The 25,916-nt window shown below is 46.8% G+C and overlaps 1 protein-coding gene across 9 annotated transcripts in view; it reads left to right on the top strand.

Annotated features, from left to right (window-relative positions):
* The first annotated feature begins 1,757 nt into the window (after positions 1 to 1,757).
* The window catches only part of PISD (phosphatidylserine decarboxylase), a 45,969-nt gene continuing 21,810 nt past the window's right edge, over positions 1,758 to 25,916 (top strand). For 4 of the 9 annotated variants that reach the window (XM_033233321.1, XM_033233317.1, XM_033233323.1 and 1 more), the window contains exons 1-3: positions 1,758 to 2,188; positions 15,213 to 15,292; positions 17,407 to 17,582. In XM_033233321.1, coding sequence (XP_033089212.1) covers positions 2,124 to 2,188; positions 15,213 to 15,292; positions 17,407 to 17,582 — 321 coding nt within the window. In that variant the 5' untranslated portion in view covers positions 1,758 to 2,123. Of the gene's footprint in view, positions 2,189 to 13,104; positions 13,158 to 15,212; positions 15,293 to 17,406; positions 17,583 to 24,384; positions 24,593 to 25,916 lie in introns of those variants that run through there. The other 5 variants (XM_033233334.1, XM_033233326.1, XM_033233324.1 and 2 more) reach the window with 4 other exon arrangements.

Below are 25,916 nucleotides of genomic sequence, written 5' to 3'. Positions count from 1 at the left end.
ATATACAGGAAATCATTGCCAAATCCAACGTCATGAAGATTTCCCCTATACTTTCTTCTGAGTGTTACAGTTTTAGCTCTTCACTTTATGTCTCTGATCCATTTTGAATGAATTTTTGTATGTGGTGTTAGACTCCACTTTACTTTTTGCATGTGGATATTCAGTTTTCCCAATGCACTTCATTTTGAAATAATTTCCCTCCATTCCCTGCTGGTTTACTACTCTCAATTGGATAGTAAAACCAATTAAACCAGTTTGTTTTTTTTTTTACATTTTGAGATGGAGTCTCACTCTGTCTCCCAGGCTGGAGTGCGATGGCACAATCTCAGCTTACTGCAACCTCCACCTCCCTGGTTCAAGCAATTCTCGTGCCTCAGCCTCTGGAGTAGCTGGGATTATAGGCAGGAGCCACCATGTCCGGCTAATTTTTGTATTTTTAGTAGAGATGGGGTTTCACCATGTTGGCCAGGCTGGTCTTGAACTCCTGACCTCAGGTTATCCGCCCGCCTTGGCCTCCCAAAGTGCTGGGATTACAGGGTGAGCCACCGTGCCCGGCCTCTTAAAAAAAAAAAATGGAGATGAGGTCTCACTATGTTGTCCAGGCTGGTCTCAAACTCTTGGCTCAAGCTATTCTCCCACCTCAGCCTCCCGATGAGTGGGGATTACAGGCGTGAGCCACTGTGCCCCGCCAAAACCAATTCTATACATTTTTTTTCTTTTCGGACTTTTGAAAGCCATAATAAAGGGAGGTATCTTCCCCCAAATACCAATCTGGTGCCTTCTAAGCTCTCTGTAGGAGCTGAGTATGCCTTAGTTGAACTTAAGCCAACTACACAGAAATAACTGCAGGCACCAGGGAGCATATTCCTCCTCCTGTCAAATGCCTGGTGAAGGCAACTGTAATTATCAGCTTAGTAGAGGAAAAAGTAGCGCTGTATTCCTGCAGGTGTTGGACCCAAATTCTGCCAGATTCTAGGCAAAGGGCTTAAAAGGCAGAATGTTTAGGCCGGGCGCGTTGGCTCACGCTTGCAATCCCAGCATTTTGGGAGGCCAAGGCGGGAGGATCACGAGGTCAGGAGATCGAGACCATCCTTGCTAACACAGTGAAACCCATGTCTCTACGAAAAGTTAAAAAAAAAAAAAAAAATTAGCCAGGTGTGGTGACGGGCGCCTGTAGTCCCAGCTACTCAGGAGGCTGAGGCAGGAGAATGGTGTGAACCTGGGAGGCGGAGCTTGCAGTGAGCTGAGATTGCACCACTGCACTCCAGCCTGGGCGACAGTGCAAGACTCTGTCTCAAAAAAAAAAAAAAAAAAAAAAAAAGGAAGAATGTTTAGGACATGGTTTTTGGAGTCAGAGACATATGTTCCAATTCTGGCTTCACTATTTTATAGTCTTTGAGCATGTGCCCTTTATATACCCTTGAAGATGTCGCTTAACCTTTCTGAGCCTCAGGTACCTCATCTTTAAAATGGGGATAATGTCTCGGTCCTAGCCGCGAATCTCTAGTCAGTGCTCAGTAAAAAGTAGCAGACACGATTGGAAACTCGTTTTCCTCTTACAATTGAAGATAGGAACCTTTTCAAGAGCAAGCACCAGGCACCGAATTTAACGACTGCTTGCATTTCTAGGTGATCCAAGACCGTTTGCCCCCGGTCTCCCTGGCAGCACAGCGGTAGGAGGTAAGAATGATGTGACACCATGCATGCAAAGTGCTCACAACACACTCTGGCACTTAGAAAACGACAGCTGAGTCATGGATGCCCAGTTTCCCCATCTGTAAAATGAGCAAGTTCGATCATTTCAAACGACATTCTTGGACCTTGGATGACTCAGATTTTCCAGGTACATGCGGAAAAGCACGCCAGAGGGAAGGAGGAGGAGTGGCAGTGCTGCGACTAAGCCCAGGTTTAGCGAAACCGACAGCTCCACCACCCGCACTGGTTACCCCAGCTCCGGAGGTGCCAAGAGGATGGGGTGGGTAGTAGACACAGGGCGGAGCTTAGTCGGCTCCGCCCCCAGCCCGCGCTTTTCTCATTGGCCCAGTGAACTCGAGACTCGTGACGCCTTAGGCGTGCGCCCAGCGTGTGAAGGGGGTTTGGCTCGCTGAGAGGGAGGAGACAAAATGGCGACGTCCGTGGTGCACCGGTTCCTGCGATTACTGCACGGAGTCGCGCCGTGGCGGAGCAGGTATAGCAGCGCGGAGAGACTGCCTTGGGGCGTGGGGCAACCTGGGCCAAGCTGGGGTCTGGAGAGAGATGTTTCTCTGTCGCGGGCTCGCTCTGAGGCGAGCTTGGGTGGAGACGGAGCTACCTTCACCTCGATCTTAGGAGCAGGTGCGACTGCTCCTGTGTAGGGCGGTCCGGATTTAGTTAGGATGTGGCCTAGAAAGTCTCGCTTTGCCCTTTCCAGCTAGGTGGAAGTTCACGAGGGACAAAACCAGATGAAATAGGCTTCCTGCCCGTCACTCGAGTCGAGGCAGGGCTTTCAGATGTTCAGATGCCATTTTCTCATGTGTTCGTTTTTGTAGAAGGAGGGATGTCTTGTGGGAAGGGCACTAGATTGAGTGTCAGGCTACTTTCATTTCTGGATCTTAGTCTTTGAAGCTCGAGGGTTAGATTAAGTAATCTCAAAACAGTCTGTTATGGGGCTAGAGTCTTGGTTACCCTTGTGACCCCCAGCTGTTAGGTTCTTAGAAATTGAAGAGACTTGAGGGGTCTTCTTAGTCCAGCTGTCTCTCTTTGGAGTTAATGAGATTGAGGCTCCGAGAGAGGGAGGGATTTGCTCGAGTTCACCTAGCCAGTTTGTAGCAGAGCCAGGAATCAAGGTACCTCTCTCTCACGCGACGATCTTTCTCTCAGGCTGCCCACCGTGAGGACAGTTGTTATACAGAAAATAGCTTAGAGCATTTGGACTGTCGGAAAATGGGTTAAAACGTTGGTATCTGTGACTCAGAGTCGGCTGCCTGGTGTCATTTCAAAGAGCTAAGATTTGAGAGATACGCCATACTTGTGTGTTTCCTACAGGGTTCATTTTGTCAGCGTTGATCAGAGGATAACTTATTGTAGTTCTGGGAGGAGACGGACACCGGATTTGGACCGAGGGGGAACAGTAACCGTCATTGGTCTTGTTATGAAAGTGTGACACTTTCATCATTAACTGTACAGAAATGATTATCTCTCAGGAGAGGGCTCTGCATTATGGTGGTAACTGTTAGAATTTGGGCAGAAGGCTTTGTTTTCAATGTTATTACCAGGAGTGCTGTTTATGAGTCAACCCTGAATTCATTTAAAGTGTGTCATAGGCCAGGGGCGGTGGCTCACGCCTGTGATCCCAGCACTTTGGGAGGCCAAGGTGGGTGAAGCACTTGAGGTCAGGAGTTCGAGACCAGCCTGGCCAATGTGGTGAAACCCCGTCTCTACTAAAAAATACAACAATTAGCTGGGCGTGGTGGCAGGCATCTGTAATCCCAGCTACTTGGGAGGCTGAGGCAGGAGAATTGCTTGAACCTGGGAGGTGGAGGTTGCAATGAGCCAAGATTGCGCCACCCCACTCCAGCCTGGGCGGCACAGTGAGACTCTATCTCAAAAAAGTAAAAGTAAATAAAGTGTGTCATGAATTGGAAGGACTAAAATATGACATCTTAAAAAAGTTTTTGTTGTTGTTTATTTGTTTTGGGAATCAGAACCTCACTCTGTTGCCCAAGAGGGAGTGCAGTGGTGTGATGATGGCTCACTGCAGCCTCCACCTCCTCAGCTCAAGCAGTTCTCCCACCTCAGCCTCCTGAGTAGCTAGGACCACAGGTGCACGCCACCACGCCCAGCTGTTTTTCTTTTTTCTTTTTTTTTTTTCTTTTGAGACGGAGTCTCGCTCTGTCGCCCAGGCTGGAGTGCGGTAGCCGGATCTCGGCTCACTGCAAGTTCCGCATCCCGGGTTTACACCATTCTCCTGCCTCAGCCTCCCGAGTAGCTGGGACTACAGACGCCCACCACCTCGCCCGGCTAGTTTTTTGTATTTTTTAGTAGAGACGGGGTTTCACCTTGTTAGCCAGGATGGTCTTGATCTCCTGACCTCATGATCCGCCCGTCTCGGCCTCCCAAAGTGCTGGGATTACAGGCTTGAGCCACCACGCCCGGCCTGTTTTGTTTGTTTTTTTGGGGGGGTAGACACGGGGTTTTACCATGTTGCCCAGGCTGGTCTCGAACTCCTGGGCTCAAGTGATCTATCCACTGTCTTTTTTTTTTTTTTTTGAGATGGAGTCTCGCTGTCACCCAGGCTGGAGTGCAGTGGTGTGATCTCGGCTCACCTCAACCTCTGCCTCCCAGGTTCAAGCGATTCTCCTGCCTCAACCTGCCAAGTAGCTGGGACTACAGGCATGCGCCACCATGCCCAGCTAAGTTTTGTATTTTTAGTGGAGACGGGGTTTCACCATGTTTCCCAGGGTGGTCTCCATCTCCTGACCTCGTGATCCGCCTGCCTCAGCCTCCCAAAGTGCTGGGTGTACAGGCATGAGCCACCGCGCCCAGCCATCCACCCCCTTTCACCTCCCAAAGTGCTGGCATTACAGAGGTGAGCTATTGCACCCCATCTACAATAATTTTTTAAATGATGAGAGGAAGCTGTACCTCAGTCACCATCATTTTAAAAAGGGGGAAAAAAGCTATCTATATACATATATATACACACACATATATACATATATACACACACACATATACACACACACACACACACACACACACACACATATATATTTTTTTCCGTGAAATGGAGTCTCGCACTGTTGCCCAGGCTGGAGTGCAGTGGCGCGATCTTGGCTCACTGCAAGCTCCGCCTCCCGGGTGCACGCCATTCTCCTGCCTCAGCCTCCCGAGTAGCTGGGACTACAGGCGCCTGCCACCACACCCAGCTAATTTTTTGTATTTTTAGTAGAGACAGGGTTTCACCGTTTTAGCCAGGATGGTCTCGATCTCCTGACCTTGTGATCCATCTGCCTCGGCCTCCCAAAGCGCTGGGATTACAGGTGTGAGCCGCCGTGCCCGGCCAAAAAAGCTATATTTTAGGACCAGTGTAGATAGATAAGACTAGACTTAGATGCAGTGGGTGAGAGAGATGAAGATTTGGGTACAATAAGAAGTCTTAATTTTCAAAGGTATTCTCTATCAAGATAGAAATGATATTGATACACAAACCAAAAAGATAACATTTCCGTGGGTTTTTGGTAAACCAGTGTCTATTTGTGAGACATGTAAATGAAAACCTTATATTTCAGGTAAGTTTTTCAATAACTGGGTGATGTGTGACAGGTGATAGATAACATCTTGGGTGATAATTTAGGGCCATGTTTCCCAAACTCATTTGATAAAAGAACGGGCTGAATGGGCTGGGATGCTTGTTAGAAATAGAGATTCCTGGCTGGGCGCGGTGGCTCACGCCTGTAATCCCAGCACTTTGGGAGGCTGAGGCGGGCGGGTCACGAGGTCAGCAGATCGAGACCATCCTGGCTAACATTTGAAACCCCATCTCTACTAAAAATATAAAAAATTAGCCGGGCATTGTGGCGGGCGCCTGTAGTCCCAGCTACTCGGGAAGTGGAGCTTGCAGTGAGCCGAGATCGCGCCACCGCACTCCAGCCTGGGTGACAGAGCGAGACTCCGTCTCAAAAAAAAAAAAAAAAGAAGAACTAGAGATTCCTTGGGAGTCTCTCTGAGCCTGCTGTGACTTGGGAGGCTAGCTGATTTAAAAGAATAAAAATAAAAGCCGGGCGCGGTGGCGCATGCCTGTAATGCCGGCACTTTGGGAGGCCAAGGTGGGTGGATCACGAGGTCAGGAGATTGAGACCAGCCTGGCCAACATGGTGAAACCCCGTCTCTACTGAAAATACAAAAATTAGCCGGGTGTGGTGGCTTGTGTCTGTAGTTCCAACTACTAAGGAGGCTGAGGCAGGAGAATCTCTTGAACCCGGGAGACGGAAGTTGCAGTGAGCCGAGATTGTGCCACTGGACTCCAGCCTGGGCGACAGAGCGAGACTCTGTCTCAAAAAAAAAAAAAAAAAGATTCCAGATGTGCCCCCATCCTGCTGCCAATTTCAGATTCAGTAGATACAAGTTGGGGCCCTGGCAACTGTAGTTTTTACAGGTGATTCTTAGGTTCAGGCAAGTATGGACAATAGTACCTAGGAAGTAGTTTTTCGTGCATGACTTCCATTCAGAAATATTTATGACATCCTTACCACTGCAAGCCACAGTGTCAAGGGACCATGGAGAAGGGAGAAGAAAGAAGGGGAGGAGGAGAGAATGAAGAATTTAAAAACATTTGAAATAGGCCTTGTCTTCAAGGAACTTTATTGTATACTTTTAATACAAGGTGGAATATGGGATAATGCCTTCAAGAGGTCTGTCAGTTCTGTTTTAGGAGAACTTTCACAGCTTTAGAAAACAAGGGAGACAGCCGGGCGCGGTGGCTCAAGCCTGTAATCCCAGCACTTTGGGAGGCCAAGACAGGCGGATCACGAGGTCAGGAGATCGAGACCATCCTGGCTAACACAGTGAAACCCCGTCTCTCCTAAAAAAAATACAAAAAACTAGCCAGGCCAGGTGGCGGGTGCCTGTAGTCCCAGCTACTCGGGAGGCTGAGGCAGGAGAATGGCGTGAACCCGGGAGGCGGAGCTTGTAGTGAGGCCAGATCACACCACTGCACTCCAGCCCGGGCGACAGAGCGAGACTCCTTCTCAAAAAAAAAAAAAAAAAGAAAAAGAAAAAGAAAACAAAGGAGACATAAGGACTATAGGCAAAATGTTACTACTAGCGGTGATGTTAAAAATGTCTTAGGCCTGGGCGTGGTGTCTCAGGCCTGTAATCCCAGCACTTTGGGAGGCTAAGGCAGGTGGATTGCATGAGCTCAAGAGTTCAAGACCAGCCTGGGCAACATGCCAAAACCCCATCTGTACAAAAAATACAAAAATTAGCTGGTCATGGTGGTGCATACCTGTAGTCCCAGCTACTTGGGAGGCTGAGGTAGGAGGACTGCTTGAGCCCAGGGAGTTGAGGCTGCTGTGAGCCAAGATCATACCAGTGCACTCCAGCCTGGGCAACAGAGTGAGACCCTGTCTCAAAAAAAAAAAAGAAAAAGAAAAAAGTAGTGCAATTGGCCAGGTGTGGTGACTTACGTCTGTAATCTTAACACTTTGGGAGGCTGAGGTGGGAGAATTGCTTGAGCCCAAGAGTTCAAGACCAATGTGAGTAACATAGTGAGACCTCCTCTCTACAAAAAGTAGCTGGGTGCATGTCTGTGGTCCCAGCTACTTGGGAAGCTACAGTGGGAGGTTCACTTGTGCCCAGGAGGTCGAGGCTGCAGTGAGCTGTGATTTCACCACTGCATTCCAACCTGGGTGACAGAGTGAGACCCTGTCTCAAAAAAAAAACAACTTATAACCAGGACACCATGGAGACAGATTAGTGAGAGTGAATGCTGGTCATAGATGATTGATATGGCCATCCCAGTGTATGTCAGGTGAATATCAACTCTTAATAGTAATAACAATGTAATTAGGTGCTAGGCCCTGGGCTAAGGTTTTGCATGATTGTCTTCTAATGAGGTGAGTTTTGTTTTTGCAGATGGAGAAACTGAGGCTTAAGATTAGTTAAGAAATTTCCTAAGGTCACACAGCTGCTAAGAAGTGGCAGTGCTGAGATTTGAGTTGCACAGGCAGACTGTAGTGCTTAATTGTGGGCTTTAATTCCCTACTTGTGGGATGTGATGTAGAATGCATGTAGAAGAGACATCTGTTTTAACCCATCCATTCATCTTTCTGGGCATACTCTCACTGTTGAGATTGAAGGCCAGTGAGAACACAGATAAACCCCTGTGTTCATCGAGGTATACATACAGTAAACAAATAACTGAATACATACAGAATCCATTCATTTTGGGTAATGAGAAATGCTATGAAGAAAAAGCAAGATAATTAAGAAGTTAGTGTTCAACAGAAAGACAGACTTTGCATGTTCTCACTTATTTGTGGGAGCTGTAAATTAAAATAGTTGAACTCATGGAGATAGTAGAAGGATAGTTACCAGAAGTTGGAAAGGATAGTGGGAGGATGGGAGGAAATGGGGATGGTTAATGGGTATCAAAAAAATAAAATGGGCCAGGCACAGTGGTTCACGCCTGTAATCCCAGCACTATGGAGGTTCAGGCGGGTGGATCACCTGAGGTCAGGAGTTCAAGACCAGCCTGGCCAACAAACCCTGTCACTACTGAAAATACAAAATATTAGCCGGGCATGGTGGTGTGCTCCTGCAATCCCAGCTACTCAGGAGGCTGAGGTAGGAGAATTGCTTGAACCCGGGAGTCAGAGGTTGCAGTGAGCTGAGATTGCACCATTGCACTCCAGCCTGGGCAACAGAGCAAGACTCCATCTCAAAAAAATAAAATAAAATGAGTAAGACCTGGTATTTGCTAGCACAACAGAGTGACTATAGTAAAAAATAATTTAAAATTATTACATTTAAAAATAACTAAAAGGTCAGGCACGGTGGCTCATGCCTGTAATCCCAGTACTTTGGGAAGCTAAGGCAAGTGGATCACAAGATCAGGAGTTCAAGATCAGCCTGGCCAAGAGGGTGAAACCCCGTCTCTACCAAAAATACAAAAAAGTAGCCAGGCGTGGTGGTGGGCGCCTGTAATCCCAGCTACTCGGGAGGCTGAGGCAGAGAATTTCTTGAACCTGGGAGGCAGAGGTTGCACTGAGCTGAGATCACTGCACTCCAGCCTGGGCAACAGAGCAAAACTCCATCTCAAAAAACAAAACAAAACACTAAAAGAGTGTAACTGGATTATTTGTAACACAGAGCTTGAAAGCTTGAGGGAATAGATACCCCATTTACCTAATGTGATTATTCCACATTGCATGCCTGTATCAAACTAGCTCATGTAACATATAAATATATATACCTACTACATACCCAGAAAAATTTTAAAAAAATTTCAGAAGTTAGTGCTCAAGAGGTCCAAGTCTTGGGCATACAGTGCTCAGGAAAAACTGCACTGAGGAGTAACATTTGAGCAGAGAACTAAATGATGAGGGAGTGAGCCACATAGGAGAGGGGTGTGCCCAGCAGAGCAAACAGCAAATGGTGGAGTGTGGAAAGGGGCACACATGTGGTGTGGACAAGGTGCGGCAAGAGGAGTGAGTGAGGAGGAAGAGAGGGAAAGTAGCTAGAGATCTGAGAGGTTGAAAAGATGTGGGATCTTGTCTTTCTGTTTTATTTTATTTTTTTTTGAGACAGAGTCTTGCTCTGTCACCCAGGCTGGAGTGCAGTGCGCGATCTCGGCTCACTGCAACCTCCGTCTCCCAGGTTGAAGCAATTCTCCTGCCTCAGCCTCCTGAGTAGCTGGGACTATAGGCGCTGACCACCACACGTGGCTAATTTTTGTATTTTTAGTAGAGATGGAGTTTCACCATGCTGGCCAGGCTGGTCTCGGACTCCTGACCTCATGATCCACCCACCTTGGCCTCCCAAAGTGCTGGGATTTCTCACAGGCATCAGCCACCATGCCCGGTCTTTATTTTTTGTTTTTTTCAGACAAAGTCTCGCTCTGTCATGCCCAGGCTGGAGTTCAGTGGTGTGATCTTGGCTCATTGCAACCTCCACCTCGTGGGTTCAAGCAGTTTTCTTGCCTCAGTCTCCCAAGTAGCTGGGATTACAGGCCACCACCATCACACCCGTCTAATTTTTTGTATTTTTAGTAGAGATGGGCTTTCACCATATTGGCCGGCTAATTTTTTGTATTTTTAGTAGAGACGGGGTTTCACTTATTGCCCAGGCTGGTCTCAAACTCCCGACCTCAGGTGGTCCACCTGCCTCAGCCTCCCAAAGTGCTGAGATTACAGGCGTGAGCCACCAATCCCAGCCAGTGGTAAAGTTTTCATGCCTTGCCAGTGGATTGAATTTGGATGATGAGAAAGAAAGGACTTAAAAATGAGTCCTGGGCTGGGTGCGGTGGCTCATGCCTGTAATCCCAGCACTTTGGGAAGCCGAGGTTGGTGGATCACTTGAGGTCAGGAATTGGAGGCCAGCCTGGCCAACATGGCAAAACTCTGTCTCTACTAAAAAAATGCAAAAATTAGCCAGGCGTGGTGGCTTGCTCCTGTAATCCCAGCTACTTGGGAGGCTGAGGCAGGAGTACTGCTTGAACCCAGGAGGCGGAGGTTGCAGTGAGTTGAGATCATGCCACTGCACTTCAGCCTGGGTGACAGAGACTCCATCTCAAAAACAAAACAAACAAAATGAGTCTTGACCTAGTGCAGTGGCTCATGCCTGTAATCCCAGAACTTTGGGAGGCTGAGGTGGGAGGATCACTTGAACCCAGGAGTTCGAGACCAGCCTGGGCCAGATGGCAAGACCTTATTTATCTCCATAAAATATTTAAAAATTAGCCAAGCATGCTGGTGCACACCTGTAGTCCTAGCTACTCAGGAGGCTGAGGTGAGAGGATGCCTTGAACCCAGAATTTTGAGGCAGCAGTGAGCCATGATCATGCCATTGCACTTGAGGCTGGGCAACAAAGTGAGACCCCATCTCTGGGAGAAAAAAAAAGGGGTTGCACCTGAGTGGCTGGATGAACGGTGGTACCTTGTTTTGACCTGGTATGTTAATTATAGTAATGCTGGTACTGTAACAGATAAACTCCAGCATTCTCAGTGGCTTAACATAGTAGAAATTTATTTCTCACTTTTGTAAAGCCCTATTGAGTGCTCCTGATTGGCAGGGCAGCTGTTCTCCAAGCAATGTTCAGGGACCCAGTCTCCTGCCATCTTTTTTTTTTTTTTTGGAGACGGAGTCTTGCTCTGTCACCCAGGCTGGAGTGCAGTGGCATGATCTCGGCTCACTGCAACCTCTGCCTCCCAGGTTGAAGCAATTCTCCTGCCTCAGCCTCCCGAGTAGCTGGGAGTACAGGTGCACACTACTACACCCATCTGATTTTTTGTATTTTAGTAGCTACTGGGTTTTACCATATTGCCCAGGCTGGTCTCGAACTCCTGAGCTCAGGCAATCCCCCCACCTCAGCCTCCCAAAGCACTAGGATTACAGGTGTGAGCCACCGCACCTGGCCCTCCTGCCATCTTTAATATTTCCACAGTTGGCATGTTTGTCTGCATTAAGCTGGCTGGAGGAGATAAGCTTGGAGGTGAATGCCTGGGAAGCCTGAATGATCCTCAGATTTCATTGGTTCACACTCAGTCTCATGGCCACATCTTGCTGCATGGGAGGCTGGGAAATGTAGTCTAACAGGTGTCCAGAAGAGGAAGTGCATTTGGTAAACATCTGGCTAGTCTCTGCTATGGATAGAGAACTCTGGGGCAGGAGCAGATTGAAGGTGAGTTAGAGGGGGTCAGGAATCCTGTTTTCTACAGACTCAGTTTGAGAGGACTCAAAGTGGGGCCACTGGGTCGCTGGCCCCTGGAGGAGCAATGAAGGAGTCATCAGTGGATGGTTCTTTAAAGCCATGGGACTGGATAAGCATCTTTGGGGAGAGTGCATAGGTAGAGAAGAGATCTGAACCCTGGGCATGGCAAGAATTCACAGTTAGGAAGCAAAGGAGAATTCAGAAATAGAGACTGAGAAGAAACAGGAGGAAAAAATCACGGTCCCAAAAGCCCAGTGAAGAGTTTTTCAAGGAGAGAAAGATCAACTCTGTCATGCTGTCATGCTGCTGAGACGTCAAGTAAGATGAGACCTCAGATGTGTGTGTGTGTTAGTATTGGCAACATGCAGGTTGTTGGTGACCTTGATGAGGTGGTGTGATAGGAACAAAACCTTATTGAGTGGGACTAAGAGGCTGAGAGGTGAGGAAGTGGTGACAGTGAATAGAGAGCTCTTTTTAGGCTTGGAATGAAGAAGAGCAGAAAAGTAGGGGGACCAAAGAATGATAACATGGTAGACAGTGTTTGTGTATGACTGAAGAAATGACAGCATTCATCTGAAAATCGGGAAGATCCCATAATAAAATTCTCCTGCCTCAGCCTCCTGAGTATTTGGTACTACAATGTGTACGCCACCACACCTGGCTAATTTTTGTATTTTTAGTAGAAATGGGGTTTCACCATGTTGACCAGGCTGGTCTTGAACTCGTGACCTCAAGTAATCCATCCGCCTTGGCTTTCCAAAGTGCTGGGATTACAGGCATGAGCCACCATGCTTGGTTAGCTGTTTTTAAGTCAAGGAAATTTTATGTGCTAGAAGGAAAGTACCTAAATCTGATGTACCAAACTGATAGAATGAAGCATTTCCCAATATTTGTTCCAGCAGCTGGGGCTACAACAGTGGACAAAAAGCCGAGCTCTTTGTTCTTGGGCAGGGTTCCTGAGGGGGAAGGTGGATGTGCAAAACAAACCACCTGAGTGCCCTGTGTCCAGTTACGGTGGATATATAAATGATCATCTCCCATTCCTATTTCCTCCTGTCAGACAAAGCCTTGTTAATCAGTCTGCAAACATTCTTTCAGTTAGGGGTTTTTCGGTATTCTGGAAAACACAATGTGGCAATGTACAGAACACAACAATTCATGCTTTAGTCAGTTTTTGCACTTCTTGTTAAAATTCTGTTTAGAAAGCAGGGTTTTAGGCTTTTTGCTGTGGTAGTGGGAGTATCCAGTCTAAGAAATGAACATTGTTCAGAACTGAAAGAACTTTCATATACTGAAATACACCCTTCATTGTGTTAGTAGCTGTATATCTGTCTGGCCTTGGGGGTGGCGCTCGTCATGGTAAGATGCTTTTTCTCTGTACAAACCTTATTTGCCTATAGGAGGATCGGATTCATCATGTTAGCTACAATAGCGCTATGCTGCAAGGGTGTGGTTTTTGGTTTTTTTAAGGCAGGGTCCTACTCTGTCACCCAGGCTTGAGTACAGTGGCGTGATTTCGGCTCACTGTAACTTCCGCCTCCTGGGTTCAGGCGATCCTCCCACTTCAGCTTTTTGGTTAGGTAGGACTACAGGCACACACCATCATTCCCGGCTAATTTTTGTATTTTTTGTGCAGATGGGGTTTCACCAGGCTGGTCTTGAACTCCTGGGCTCAAGCAATCCTCCTGCCTCAGCCTCCCACAGTGCCAGGATTATAGTTGTGAACCACAATGCCCAGCCTGGCAAGGTGGGTGTTTGTTTTGTTTTGTTTTTTGAGACGGAGTCTGTCTCTGTTGCCTAGGCTGGAGTGCAGTGGCATGATCTCAGCTCACTGCAACCTCCACCTCCCAGGTTCAAGCTGCCTCAGCTTCCCGAGTAGCTGGTACTACAGTGTGTGCGCCACCATGCCTGGCTAAGTTTTGTATTTTTAGTAGAGACGGGGTTTCACCATGTTGGCCAGGCTGGTCTCGAACTCCTGACCTCAAGTGATCCACCCTCCTTGGGATTACAGGCGTGAGCCATCATGCTCAGCCAGGTGTTTGTAAGGCAAGGAAATTTTATGCGAAAAAAGGAAGATACCTAAATCTGATAACATCTGTAGGATATGCTATATAAGACATAACTTGGGCCAAGTGCTGTGGCTCATGCCTGTAATCTCAGCACTTTGGAGGGCCGAGGCAGGTGGATCACTTGAGGTCAGGAGTTTGAGGCTAGCCTGGCCAACGTGGTGAAACCCTGTCTCTACTAAAAATACAGAAATTAGTCAGGTGTGGTGGCGTGCGCCTGTAATTCCAGGTACTCAGGAGGCTGAGGCATGAGAATCGCTTGAACCCAGGAGGTGGAGGTTACAGTGAGCCAAGATCCGCTCCAGCCTGCGTAACAGAGTGCGACTCTGTCACACACACACACACACACACACACACAAAAGACATAACTAAATATCCATGAAAGTCAATGTTATAGTATGAAAGTAATAAATGCAATTCTATTTTTCACAAAAATACCAATTTAGACATTTATAATAGAGTGAATTATTGTATCATAAAGGGTTCCAAGAAAAAAAATGTTTATTGACTTGGATACAGTTTTTTTTACTTTAGATTTCAGGTCAGTATTTGGGGAAACTGAAGTGATATCTGAACTGAAAGTGAGATATTTCCTCTTTGATTAAGGGAAACTCAACCAAAAACTCATTAATGCTTTGCTTGCTGGCATAGTCATTTATTGCCACTGGGAATATGTCTGATTTCTCCAGGCAAAGATGAAACAAAGAAGAGAAACTAACTGAACCAGAATAGTATTTTCTTTTTTTTTTTTTTAAGAGATGCAGTTTTGCTCTTGTTCACCTGGCTGGAGTGTGATGGCACAATCTCAGCTCATCTCAACCTCTGCCTCCCAGGTTCAAGTGATTCTCCTGCCTCAGCCTCCCAAGTAGCTGGAATTACAGGCATGTGCCACAACACCCAGCTAATTTTGTATTTTTAGTAGAGATGGGGTTTCTCCATGTTGGTCAGGCTGGCCTCGAACTCCCAACCTCAGGTGATTTGCCCACCTCGGCCTCCCAAAAAAAAACCCAGAAAACCTTTTTATTGGCAAATAGTTTCAGGCTTACAGAAAGTTATAAAAATAGTACATAGAATTCCCAAATACCTTTTACCCAGATTCCTCAAATGTCAGCCCTATTTGCTTTCTCATTTTCCATCTCTGTTTATATGTGTATGTGTGTGTGATAACGTATACATTTTTTTCCTGAGACACTTGAGAGCAATTTGCCAACTTGATGACCTCTTGCTTTTAAGCCCTTTTCTAGGCCGGGCGCGGTGGCTCATGCCTGTAATCCCAGCACTTTGGGAGGCCGAGGCTGGTGGATCACATGAGATCAGGAGTTCGAGACCAGCCTGGCCAACATGGTGAAAACTCGTCTCTACTAAAAATACAAAAATTAGCCGGACGTGGTGGCACATGCCTATAGTACCAGCTACTAGGAAGGCTGAGGCAGGAGAATCGCTTGAGCCTGGGAGGCGGAGGTTGGAGTGAGCTGAGATTGTGCCACTGCACTCCAGCCTGGGTGACAGAGCAAGACTCCATCTCAAGAATGAATGAATGAATGGATGAATGAATGAATAAATAAATATTTCAGTCCTTTCCCTACAAGGACATTTTCTTACCTACAGTACAGTTGTCAAAACCAAGACATTTACATTGATACACTATTGTTATTGAGTATTTAAATTTTGCCGATTAATCCACTAATTTTAATTTTAAGAATAATATTTAATGGTTCATTTTTGCTTGGTTATAGCTTCCATCACCGTGAGATCACTGCCCTGAGCCAATCTCTACAGCCCTTGTGGAAGCTGCCTTTTAGAGCCTTTCGCACAGGTAAGGAGCAATTAGAGATGGTGGTGGCCCTCTCTGTGCCTCAGTTTTGTCATCTGTAAATTGGGATAAACATAGGGTTGTTGTTAGAGTTAAATGAATTAGTGTGCGGAAAGTACCTGGCACGCAGTTAATCACTGAAGCATTAGCTTTTCTCTTCTTTTTTTTTGAGACAGAATCTTGCTCTGTCACCCAGGCTGGAATGCAATGGTGCAATCTCAGCTTACTAAACCTCTGCCTCCTAGGTTTAAGCAATTTTCATTCCCCAAGTAGCTTGGACACAGATGTGCACCACCACGTCTGGCTAATTTTTATTATTAATTGTTGTTACTGTTTTTATATTTCAAAGACTGCATGCATACCGGCTAATTTTTGTATTTTTAGTAGAGACAGGGTTTTGCGATGATGCCCAGGCTGGTCTCAAACTCCTGGCCTCAAGTGATCTGCCCACCTTGGCCTCCCTAAATGTTGGCATTACAGGCATGAGCCACCATGCCCGGCCTCGTTATGTTTTTTTGATTATAGCCATTCCGATGGGTGTGAAGAGATCTTATTGTGGTTTTGATTTGCATTTCCCTGATTACTAATAATGCTGTATTAGTTTGCTAGGGCTGTGGTAACAGTAATACAAACTGAGTTGCTTGAACAGCAGACATTTGTCTCATTATTCGAGGGGCTAAATGTCTGAGATCAAGGTGTCAGGGATGCTTCCTTTGGAGGGTTGTGAGGGAGAATCTGTTCCATGCCTCTTGCCTAGCTTCCAGTGGTTTGCTGGCAATCTCTGGCATTCCTTACATATAGAAGCATCACTCTAGTCTCTGCCTTCAACTTCACATGGTATTCTCCCTGTGTGCATGTCTGTTTCTAGATTTTCCCTTTTTATAGGGATACCCATCATATTGAATTTGGACCCACCTTGGCCACCTTATTTTATTTTATTTTATTTTATTTTATTTATTTATTGAGAGGGAGTCCCACTCTGTCATCCAGGCTGAAGTGCAGTGGCGCAATCTTGGCTCACTGCAAGCTCCACCTCCCAGGTTCACGTCATTCTCCTGCCTCGCCTCCCGAGTAGCTGAGACTACAGGCAACCGCCACGACGCCTGGCTAATTTGTTGTATTTTTAGTAGAGACGGGGTTTCACTGTGTTAGCCAGGATGGTCCTGATCTCCTGACCTCGTGATCTTCCCGCCTTGGCCTCCCAGAGTGCTGGGATTACAGGTGTGAGCCACAGCGTCCATCCTGCAACCTCATTTTAAGTTGATAACCTCTGTAAAGACCTTCTCTCCAACTAACTAAGGGCACCTTCTAAGGTACTCAGGGTTAGAACTTCAACATAAGAGTTTTGGGGGAGTTTTCAGCAATTTAATGCATAACAGATATTTAACCTCTGTCTTTTCTTGTGCTTATTGGCCAATGTATGTTTTCTTTGGACAAAGGTGTATTCAAATCCTTTGCACATTTCAATTGATTGGTTGAGAGAGTCTCACTCTGTTGCCCAGGCTGGAGTGCAGTGGCGTGATCATAACTCACTATAACTTTGAACTCCTGGGTTCAAGAAATCCTCCCACCTCAGTCTCCCTAGTAGCTGGGACTATAGGTGCAAGCCGCTGTGCCTGGCTATTTGTCTTTTTTATTGTTGACCTGTAAGAATGTATGAGATTTTGCATTTGGGAGAGAATACCAGTGCCTGCTCAAAATTGGGCCTGTGTTATAAAAGCAAGATCAAAGAGCCCTGGGTGAGAAATGGTGTTTGGCTTCAGGTTCTGGACCTGTTGGTGACCACCTGGGCAACCTTGATTAATTTCTTGCCCTCTTTGTGATTCAGTGTTTTCATCTTATTAATACATTTTGTGACTGCGGTGGCAGTTGAGGCCATTGTAATTCTATAGGAAAGATGCCTGTCCTGTACTTACTGACAGAATTTGGAGACAGGAGGGTCTGAGTAGTGACCCAAGGTTTCACCTGCCTGCTAGACGTCTTGAGGATCCAGTTACCTCTACTGAGGGCTTCTGAGGTGCACTGACTTTTCCTGACCCTCCCGTTGGTGCTGTGTTTGCATGACTCTTCCCTATCCCTGTCTCCCAGGCTCAAAATTGTCTTGTTTTTTATTACAGATGCCAGAAAAATCCACACTGCCCCTGCCCGAACCACGTTCCTGCTGCGTCCCCTGCCCATTCTGTTGGCGACAGGCGGTGGGTATGCAGGGTACCGGCAGTATGAGAAGTACAGGGAGCGAGAGCTGGAGAAGCTGGGATTGGAGATTCCACCCAAACTTGCTGGTCACTGGGAGGTAGGAATGAGGTGGAACTCCCTTGGGTTCTTGTCCAGCAAACTGTCTGTCACTTTTCCAGTTGTTCCAAAGTTGAAATGTTTGAACAAGTCAAATATGCTTTTTTGGAGCTCACGTCTCCAGTCAGTTTTGGCCAGATACAGGACTTATAACTTCGGTGTCATGTCAAGCTTGTCTTCTGTCCCCAGACCTAACCCTGGTCTCCCCAAGGGTTCTGAGTAGAAATTTCATGCTGTTGAAGTCTCAGAGCCTATGTCTTAAATTGGTACTGACATCCTGGCTGTTCTGCTATTCTTTCCTTGTTAGTCGGAAGAGGGCTGAAACTATTGAGCTTTTGTGATGTGGATTAGTTCTCACCAGGAACCAGACAGAAATAATCAAATTCCTTTGTCATTATTTCTCAGAATGCTTCCTTCCATCATAGTCACATGATAGGGGCAGCCTGCATTGTTGTCGAATGCACGATACATAGTTGTCGAATGCACGATACATAATGAAACATCTTGTTCCTCTGTGCTTCCTGTGTCCCAGGAGGATTCCTGACTCAGAGGAGACATGAAATTGTGAAATTGAATATAAAGGTGTAAGTTTAAAAATTACCTTTTTTTATAGCCATAATTTAACAGATAAAAAATCTGAAATATCAAAGGACCAGTAATAGGCCTCAATACCCTGGGCAAAAGAGGGGGTGACAGTTGAGGCTTTGTGATATCTGGAATGCAGTGGTGATCCACTCCATTTTGCTAATCCAGATCAGCTGAATCCATTCTAATAGGACATACGGTGACCAGAGCATTAGGATGCTGAAGGCAAGTCCCAACCATGCTCTGCAAGTAGCTATGTGAAATGGGACATGTCACTTTCTGTCTGGTCTCGTGTCTTTAACAGTAAAACAGCAGGTTGGGTTGGAACATGACTCTGAGATTCATCCAACTCTAACACAATTTAGGAGTATTTGCTGCCATTGGCATTACATGCTACATTATAGGTTTCCTTCCAAAATCCTTTTTTGGACTTTGATTTTGACCATTTTCTTCCAGTAGAATCTAGTATATGGACTTCACTTGATTTCTAACAATCCTGTAAAACCGTGACTTAGCTGACCATACAGATCCAGCTGTGGGAGTTACCCTAAGAGATATGTCTGCCCTTGCCCCCTGTGTCAATGTGCCTACCCTTTGGCCTGTTCATATGCCTTGGGCTTTGTAATAACCTACCTTAAACAACAACAACAAAAAGTTTTCTGGTACTATATCACAAATTCCATTTGGTGAAGAATAATTATGTAGTAGGTGAGTCACACTTTCAAAGTATGCTGTACTCTGTTCCCTGTGGCATTGCTGGTTTCCCTGTAAACATCATTTTCCATTAGATTAGTAGATTAGTAAAGTACTTGTAAAGTGTAGGTGGCATGTGCATGACCCCCCTCAAGTGTTAAACCCACGCTGACATCTTTCTGACCTTGGGACTTTGTGAGGCTGACTCACCCTATGATGAGCTTGCATGCTTTCAAGAAATTCCCACATACTTCAAAGGTTTCCCAAGAGAATAAAAATTTGGGAGAAACCTCCCACTTCCAAAATCATAAAAGACCAATGCCAGTACTTTTTTAGTATCTGCTGTTTATGTAATTGGGGTTATTGCCATACATAGTTTCAGACCTAGAAGATGGTTCTAAAGAGGACAGGGGTGATTAACTCATAAGTCCCAGGGCCTGGAAAGTGACAGGACACTGGAGTGGAGTGGCTTAATGCATTGTGAGGTCTCAAAGCACCTGCTGGTAAAGAACTGGGCTTAAGTTAGATACTCTTCCTGATTGAATACAGTGGTCACAGAACTACTCCTGGATGTTCTTTTTCTTTTTTTGTAGATAGGAGGTCTTGCACTGTTGCCCAGGCTGGTCTCAAACTCCTGGGCTCAAGCGACCCTCCTGCCTCAGCCTCCTAAAGTGCTGGGATTACAGGTGTGAGCCACTGCACCGGCCACTCCTGGATTTTCAAGTAGGACTCCAACACTTCATTTTATGAAGGGGAAATGCTCTGGACTTGGAGTTGACATTGGAGTTTGAGTATCCCGTATCCGAAATGCTTGGGACTGCAAGTGTTTTGGATTTTTTTTTATTTTTATTTTTCAATATTTGTATATATATACTGAGATAATTTGGGGATGTGACCCAAGTCTGAACACAAAATTTATTTAATTTAATTTATTTACTTATTTATTCTTTTTTTTTTGAGATGAAGTCTCGCTCTATCGCCCAGGCTGGAGTGCAGTGGCCAGATCTCAGCTCACTGCAAGCTCCGCCTCCCGGGTTCACACCATTCTCCTGCCTCAGCCTCCCAAGTAGCTGGGACTACAGGCGCCCGCCACCTCGTCTGGCTAGCTTTTTGTATTTTTTTTTAGTAGAGATGGGGTTTTACCGTGTTAGCCAGGATAGTCTCGATCTCCTGACCTCGTGATCCGCCCGTCTCGGCCTCCCAAAGTGCTGGGATTACAGGCTTGAGCCACCGCGCCCAGCCACTTATTTATTTTTTTGAGACAGAGTCCCGCTCTGTTGCCCAGGCTGGAATGCAATGGCGTGATCTCGGCTCACTGCAACCTCTGCCTCCCTGGTTCAAGCGATTCTCCCACCTCAGCCTCACCAGTAGATGGGATTACAGCCACCTGCCATCATGCCCGGCTAATTTTTATATTTTTGTAGAGACAGGGTTTCACCATGTTGGCCAGGCTGGTCTCAAACTCCTGCTCTCAGGTGATCTGCCCACCTCAGCCTCCCAAAGTGTGTGGATTACAGGTGTGAGCCACTGTGCCAGGCCAGTTTATTTATTTGAGGCAGGGTCTTGTTCTGTCACCCAGGGTTGGAGTACAGTGGCACGATCATGGCTCACTGCATCCCTGACCTCCTAGGCTCAAGCCATCCCCCCGCCTCAACCTTCCTGAGTAGCTGGGAATATAAGAGTGTGCCACCATGCCTGGCTAATTTGTTTGAATTTTTGTGGAGACGGGTCTCATTTATGTTTTAGATATACCTTCTACACATAGCCTGAGGGTAACTTTATACAATACTTCAAATAATTTTGTGCATGAAACAAAGTTTTTTTGTTTTTGTTTTTGAGACAGAGTCTCACTCTGTCACCCAGGCTGGAGTGCAATGGCGCGATCTCGGCTCACTGCAACCTCCACCCCTGGGTTCAAGCAATTCTCCCGCCTCAGCCTCCTGAGTAGCTGGGATTACAGGTGCCTGCTATGTGCCCAGCTAATTTTTGTATTTTTAGTAGAGACAGGGTTTCACCATTTTGGCCAGGCTGGTCTTGAACTCGTGACCTCATGATCCACCCGCCTTGGTCTCCCAAAGTGCTAGGATTCCAGGCATGAGCCACCATGCCTGGCCAAAACAAAGTTTTGACTGTGACCTGTCACATGACATCAGATGTGGAATTTTTCAGTTGTCGGTGTCATGTTGGCACTCAAAAAGTCTCTGATTTTGGAGCATTTTGGATGTTCAGATTAGGGATACTCAACTGTATACAGTTTTCAGGAATGGCAACAGGTTGAGAGGGAGAGTCTTGAATGGCTGTCTGGGGCCAGGTCCTAATCCCATCTCTGGTTTCACCTACTCACTGTCATCACAAATGAAAAATGTGAGATTTTCCAAATGTAACTGATACCAGAATTGTCGGGGAGCTTTAAAAATTACGAATTTGAGGCCAGATGCAGTGGCTCACATCTGTAATCTCAGCACTTTGGGAAGCCGAGGCGGATGGATCACTAGGTCAGGAGATTGAGACCATCCTGGCTAACAAGGTGAAACCTCGTCTCTACTAAAAATACAAAAATTAGCCGGGCTGGTGGCGGGCACCTGTAGTGCCAGCTACTTGGGAGGCTGAGGCAGGAGAATGGCGTGAACCCGCGAGGCGGAGGTTGCAGTGAGCTGAGATCACGCTGCTGCACTCTAGAGTGGGCGACAGAGTGAGACTCCGTTTCAAAAAAAAAAAAAGAATTATGAATTTGAATTCCTTAACTCCTGGAAATCTAGAAAGTTTGGGCTAGGCTCAAGATCTGTGTTTCAGGAGCTCTGTAGGTGATTCTGATGATAAGCCAGCTTGAAAAACCAAAGGCAGATGAGCCCTACCTAATGTTCCCTTCAGGGCTACAGTTTTTTGTTTTGTTTTGTTTTGGTTTTTTTTTTGAGTTGGAGACTCGCCCTGTCACCCAGGCTGGAGTGCAGCGGTGCAATCTCGGCTCACTGCAACCTCTGCCTCTTGGGTTCAAGCGATTCTCCTGCCTCAACCTCCTCAATAGCTAGGATTACAGGCGCCCACCACCAGGCCTGGCTAATTTTTTGCATCTTTAATACAGATGAAGGTTCACCGTGTTGGCCAGGCTGGTCTCAAACTTCTGACCTCAAGTGATCTGCCCACCTCGGCCTCCCAAAGTGCTGGGATTACAGGGATGAGCCACCATGCACAGCCACTAATTTTTGTATTTTTTGTAGAGATGGGGTTTCGCCATGTTGCCCAGAGTGGTTTCGAACTCCTGAGCTCAGTGATTTACCCGGCTTGGCCTCCCAAAGTGCTAGAGTTACAGGTGTGAGCCACTGCGCCCAGCCAGTTTTAGTTTTTTTTTCTTTTTCCAGAGACAGGGTCTTACTGTGCTGCTCAGGCTGGAGAGTAGTGGTGTGATTATATCTTGCTACAGCCTTGAACTCCTGGGTTCACATGTTTCTTTCACCTTAGCCTTCCCAGTAGTGGATATAGGTGTGTGCCACTTCGCCAGGGTAGTTTTAATCTTACATTTAAGTCTTTTATCCATTTTGAATTAATTTTTATTTATGGTATAAGAGAAGAATCCAGCGTCATTCTTTTGCATGTGGGCATCCAGTTTTCCCAGCATCATTTGTTGAAAAGACTATCCTTTCCCTATTGAATGGTCTTGGTATGCTTGTGGAAATCAGTCTTATTCCCTGTTAAATGACAGAGATGATATAGCAAACACTATGACAGAATGTTGGAAAACAGAGGACATCATGATTCCCATGCCTTCTCGCCATGTGACTGTGATTGCTTCATCATGAGCTTTATTTTTTATGCATTCACTTCCTGTCTTTGTCTCTATTTTTTTTTTTTTTTTTGAGACAGAATTTCACTCTTGTTGCCCAGGATGGAGTGCAGTGGTGCAATCTCGGCTCACCGCAACTTCCGCCTCCTGAGTTCAAGCAGTTCTCCTTCCTCAGCCTCCTGAGTAGCTGGGATTACAGGCGTGTGCCACCACACCTGGCTAATGTAGTATTTTTAGTAGAGATGGGAATTCTCCATATTGGTCAGGCTGGTCTCTAACTCCCAGCTTCAGGTGATCTGCCCGCCTCGGCTTCCCAAAGTGCTGGGATTACAGGTGTGAGCCACCGCACCTGGCTTTTTTTTTTTTTTTTTTTTTTTTTTGAGACTGCGTCTCACTCTGTCTCCCAGGCTGGACTGCATGATCTCGGCTCACTGCAACCTCTGCCTCCCAGGTTCAAATGATTCCCCTGCCTCAGCCTCCCAAGTAGCTGGGACTACAAGTGTGCACCGCCACGCCCAGCTAATTTTTGTATTTTTAGTAGAGATGGGGTTCCACCGTGTTGGCTAGGATGGTCTCAATCTCCTGACCTTGTGACCCACCCATCTGGGGCCCCCAAAGTGCTAGGATTACAGGCGTGAGCTCCCATGCCTGTCCTTTTTTCTCTATTTTTAAATGGATTCAGCTGATTTTTTTTTTTTTTTTCCTTTTTTGAGACAGGGTCTTACTGTGTTGCCCAGGCTGGAGTGCAATGTTGCAGTCAGAGCTCACTGTAGCCTTAACCTTCCGGGTTTAAGCATTCCTCCCACCTCAGCCTCCCAAGTAGCTGGGACCACAGGCATGCACCTCCACCACACTCAGCTAATTTTTTATTTTTTGTAGAGATGGGATCTCACTATGTTGCCTAGGCTGGTCTCAAGCTATCCTCCCACCTTAGCCTCCCAAAGTGCTGGGATTCCAGGTGTGAGCCACCCTGGAGCCACACTCTTGGCTCTTCCTCAGTGGTGACAGGCACCCAGGTCCCGAAATCTCTGGTTGTCACTGAGGCTTTACCACATCAGTTGATTCTGGTATACTGGTGGTCTTTGCCACCATGAATAATGTTGCAGAGCACACCTTTGCACATAAGGCCTTTTCCTCATGATGAATGCCTAGGTGTAGGATTGCTGCCTGAAAGGGTATGGACACCTTTATGATTTGTGGCATGCATTTGACTTCTAAAACAATCAGAGTATTTCCCCCTTATCCAAGGTTTCATGTTCCTGCAGTGTGAAAATATTAAATGTAAAATTCCAGAAATAATTCCTACTTTTTTTTTTTTTTGAGACAGCGTCTCACTCTGTCGCCCAGGCTGGAGTGCAGTGGCACAATCTCGGCTCACTGCAACCTCCGCCTCCCAAGTTCAAGCAATTCTCCTCCCTCAGCCTCCCCAGTGGCTGGGATTACAGGCTTGTGGCACCACGCCTGGCTACTTTTTTTTTTTGTATTTTTAGTAGAGATGGGGTTTCACCGTGTTGGCCAGGCTGTTCTTGAACTCTTGACCTCAGGTGATCCGCCCACCTCAGCCTCCCAGCAGGCGTGAGCCACCATGCCCGGCCTCAATTCCTAAGTTTTAAATGCCTCCCTGTTCTGAGTAGCATAATGAACTCTCACTCTCTCCCACCTAGGATATGAATTCTACCTCTGTCCATTGTGACCTCAGTGTTTATGCGCCTGCCCATAAGTCACTTAGTAGCCATCTCAGTTATCAGATCAGCTGTCATGGTATTCCGGTGCTTGTGTTCAGGTCACCCTTATTTGGCTTGATACTGGCCCCAAAGTGCATAATAGTGATTCTGGCAATTTGGATTGCTGAAGAGAAAGCAGTAAAGTGCTTTCTTTAAGTGAAAAGGTAAAAGTTCTGGACTTCAAAAGGAAAGAAAAAAAATCATATGCTGATTTTGATAAGATCTATGGTAAGACCGAGTCTTTTATCCATTAATTGAGCATGATGTCGAGGCGGGTGGATCACCTGAGGTCAGGAGTTCAAGACCAGACCGACCAACATGGTAGAACCCCTTTTCTAGTAACTACAAAAAATTAGGAGTGGTGACGCATACCTGTAATCCCAGCTACTCGGGAGGCCAAGGCCGGAGAATCGCTTGAACCCGGGAGGCAGAGGTTACAGTGAGCCGAGATCGTGCCACTGCACTCCAGCCTGGGTGACAGAGTGAGATTGTACCATTGCACTCCAGCCTGGGCAGCAAGAGTGAAAGTCCGTCTCAAAAAAAAAAAAAAAAGTTGGGCTTGGTGGCTCATGCCTGTAATCCCAGCACTTTGGGAGGCCGAGGCAGGTGGATCACCTGAGGTAAGGAGTTCAAGACCAGGCCGGGCGCGGTGGCTCAAGCCTGTAATCCCAGCACTTTGGGAGGCCGAGACGGGCGGATCACGAGGTCAGGAGATCGAGACCATCCTGGCTAACCCGGTGAAACCCTGTCTCTACTAAAAAAAAAAAAATACAAAGAACTAGCCGGGCGAGGTGGCGGGCGCCTGTAGTCCCAGCTACTCGGGAGGCTGAGGCAGGAGAATGGCGTGAACCCGGGAGGCGGAGCTTGCAGTGAGCCGAGATCCGGCCACTGCACTCCAGCTCAGGTGACAGAGCGAGACTCTGTCTCAAAAAAAAAAAAAAGGAGTTCAAGACCAGCCTGGCCCACATGGTGAAACCCCATCTCTACTAAAAATACAAAAATTAGCTGGGCGTGGTGGCAGGCACCTGTAATCCCAGCTACTCGGGAGGCTGAGGTGGGAGAATTGCTTGAACCTGGGGGGCAGAGGTTGCAGTGAGCCGAGATCACACCATTGCACTCCAGCCTGGGAGACAGAGTGAGATTCCGTCTCAAAAAAAAAACAAAAAAAACACCAAACTGGGCTGGGCGCGGTGGCTCAAGCCTGTAATCCCAGCACTTTGGGAGGCCGAGACGGGCGGATCACGAGGTCAGGAGATCGAGACCATCCTGGCTAACATGGTGAAACCCCGTCTCTACTAAAAATACAAAAAAAAAAAAAAAAACAAACTAGCCGGGCGAGGTGGCGGGCGCCTGTAGTCCCAGCTACTCGGGAGGCTGAGGCAGGAGAATGGCGTAAACCCGGGAGGCGGAGCTTGCAGTGAGCTGAGATCCGGCCACTGCGCTCCAGCCTGGGTGACAGAGCGAGACTCCGGCTCAACAACAACAACAACAACAAAAAACACCAAACTGAAACAAAAAGGATGTTTTTATGTTAAGTTTTTATTCCACAGAA

The sequence above is a fragment of the Trachypithecus francoisi genome, unplaced genomic scaffold (assembly GCF_009764315.1).
Source record: "Trachypithecus francoisi isolate TF-2019V2 unplaced genomic scaffold, Tfra_2.0 Lachesis_group14, whole genome shotgun sequence".
NCBI lineage: Eukaryota > Metazoa > Chordata > Mammalia > Primates > Cercopithecidae > Trachypithecus > Trachypithecus francoisi.
The sequence above is the reverse complement of the archived record's forward strand: the minus strand, read 5'-3'. Positions and strand labels throughout refer to the sequence as shown.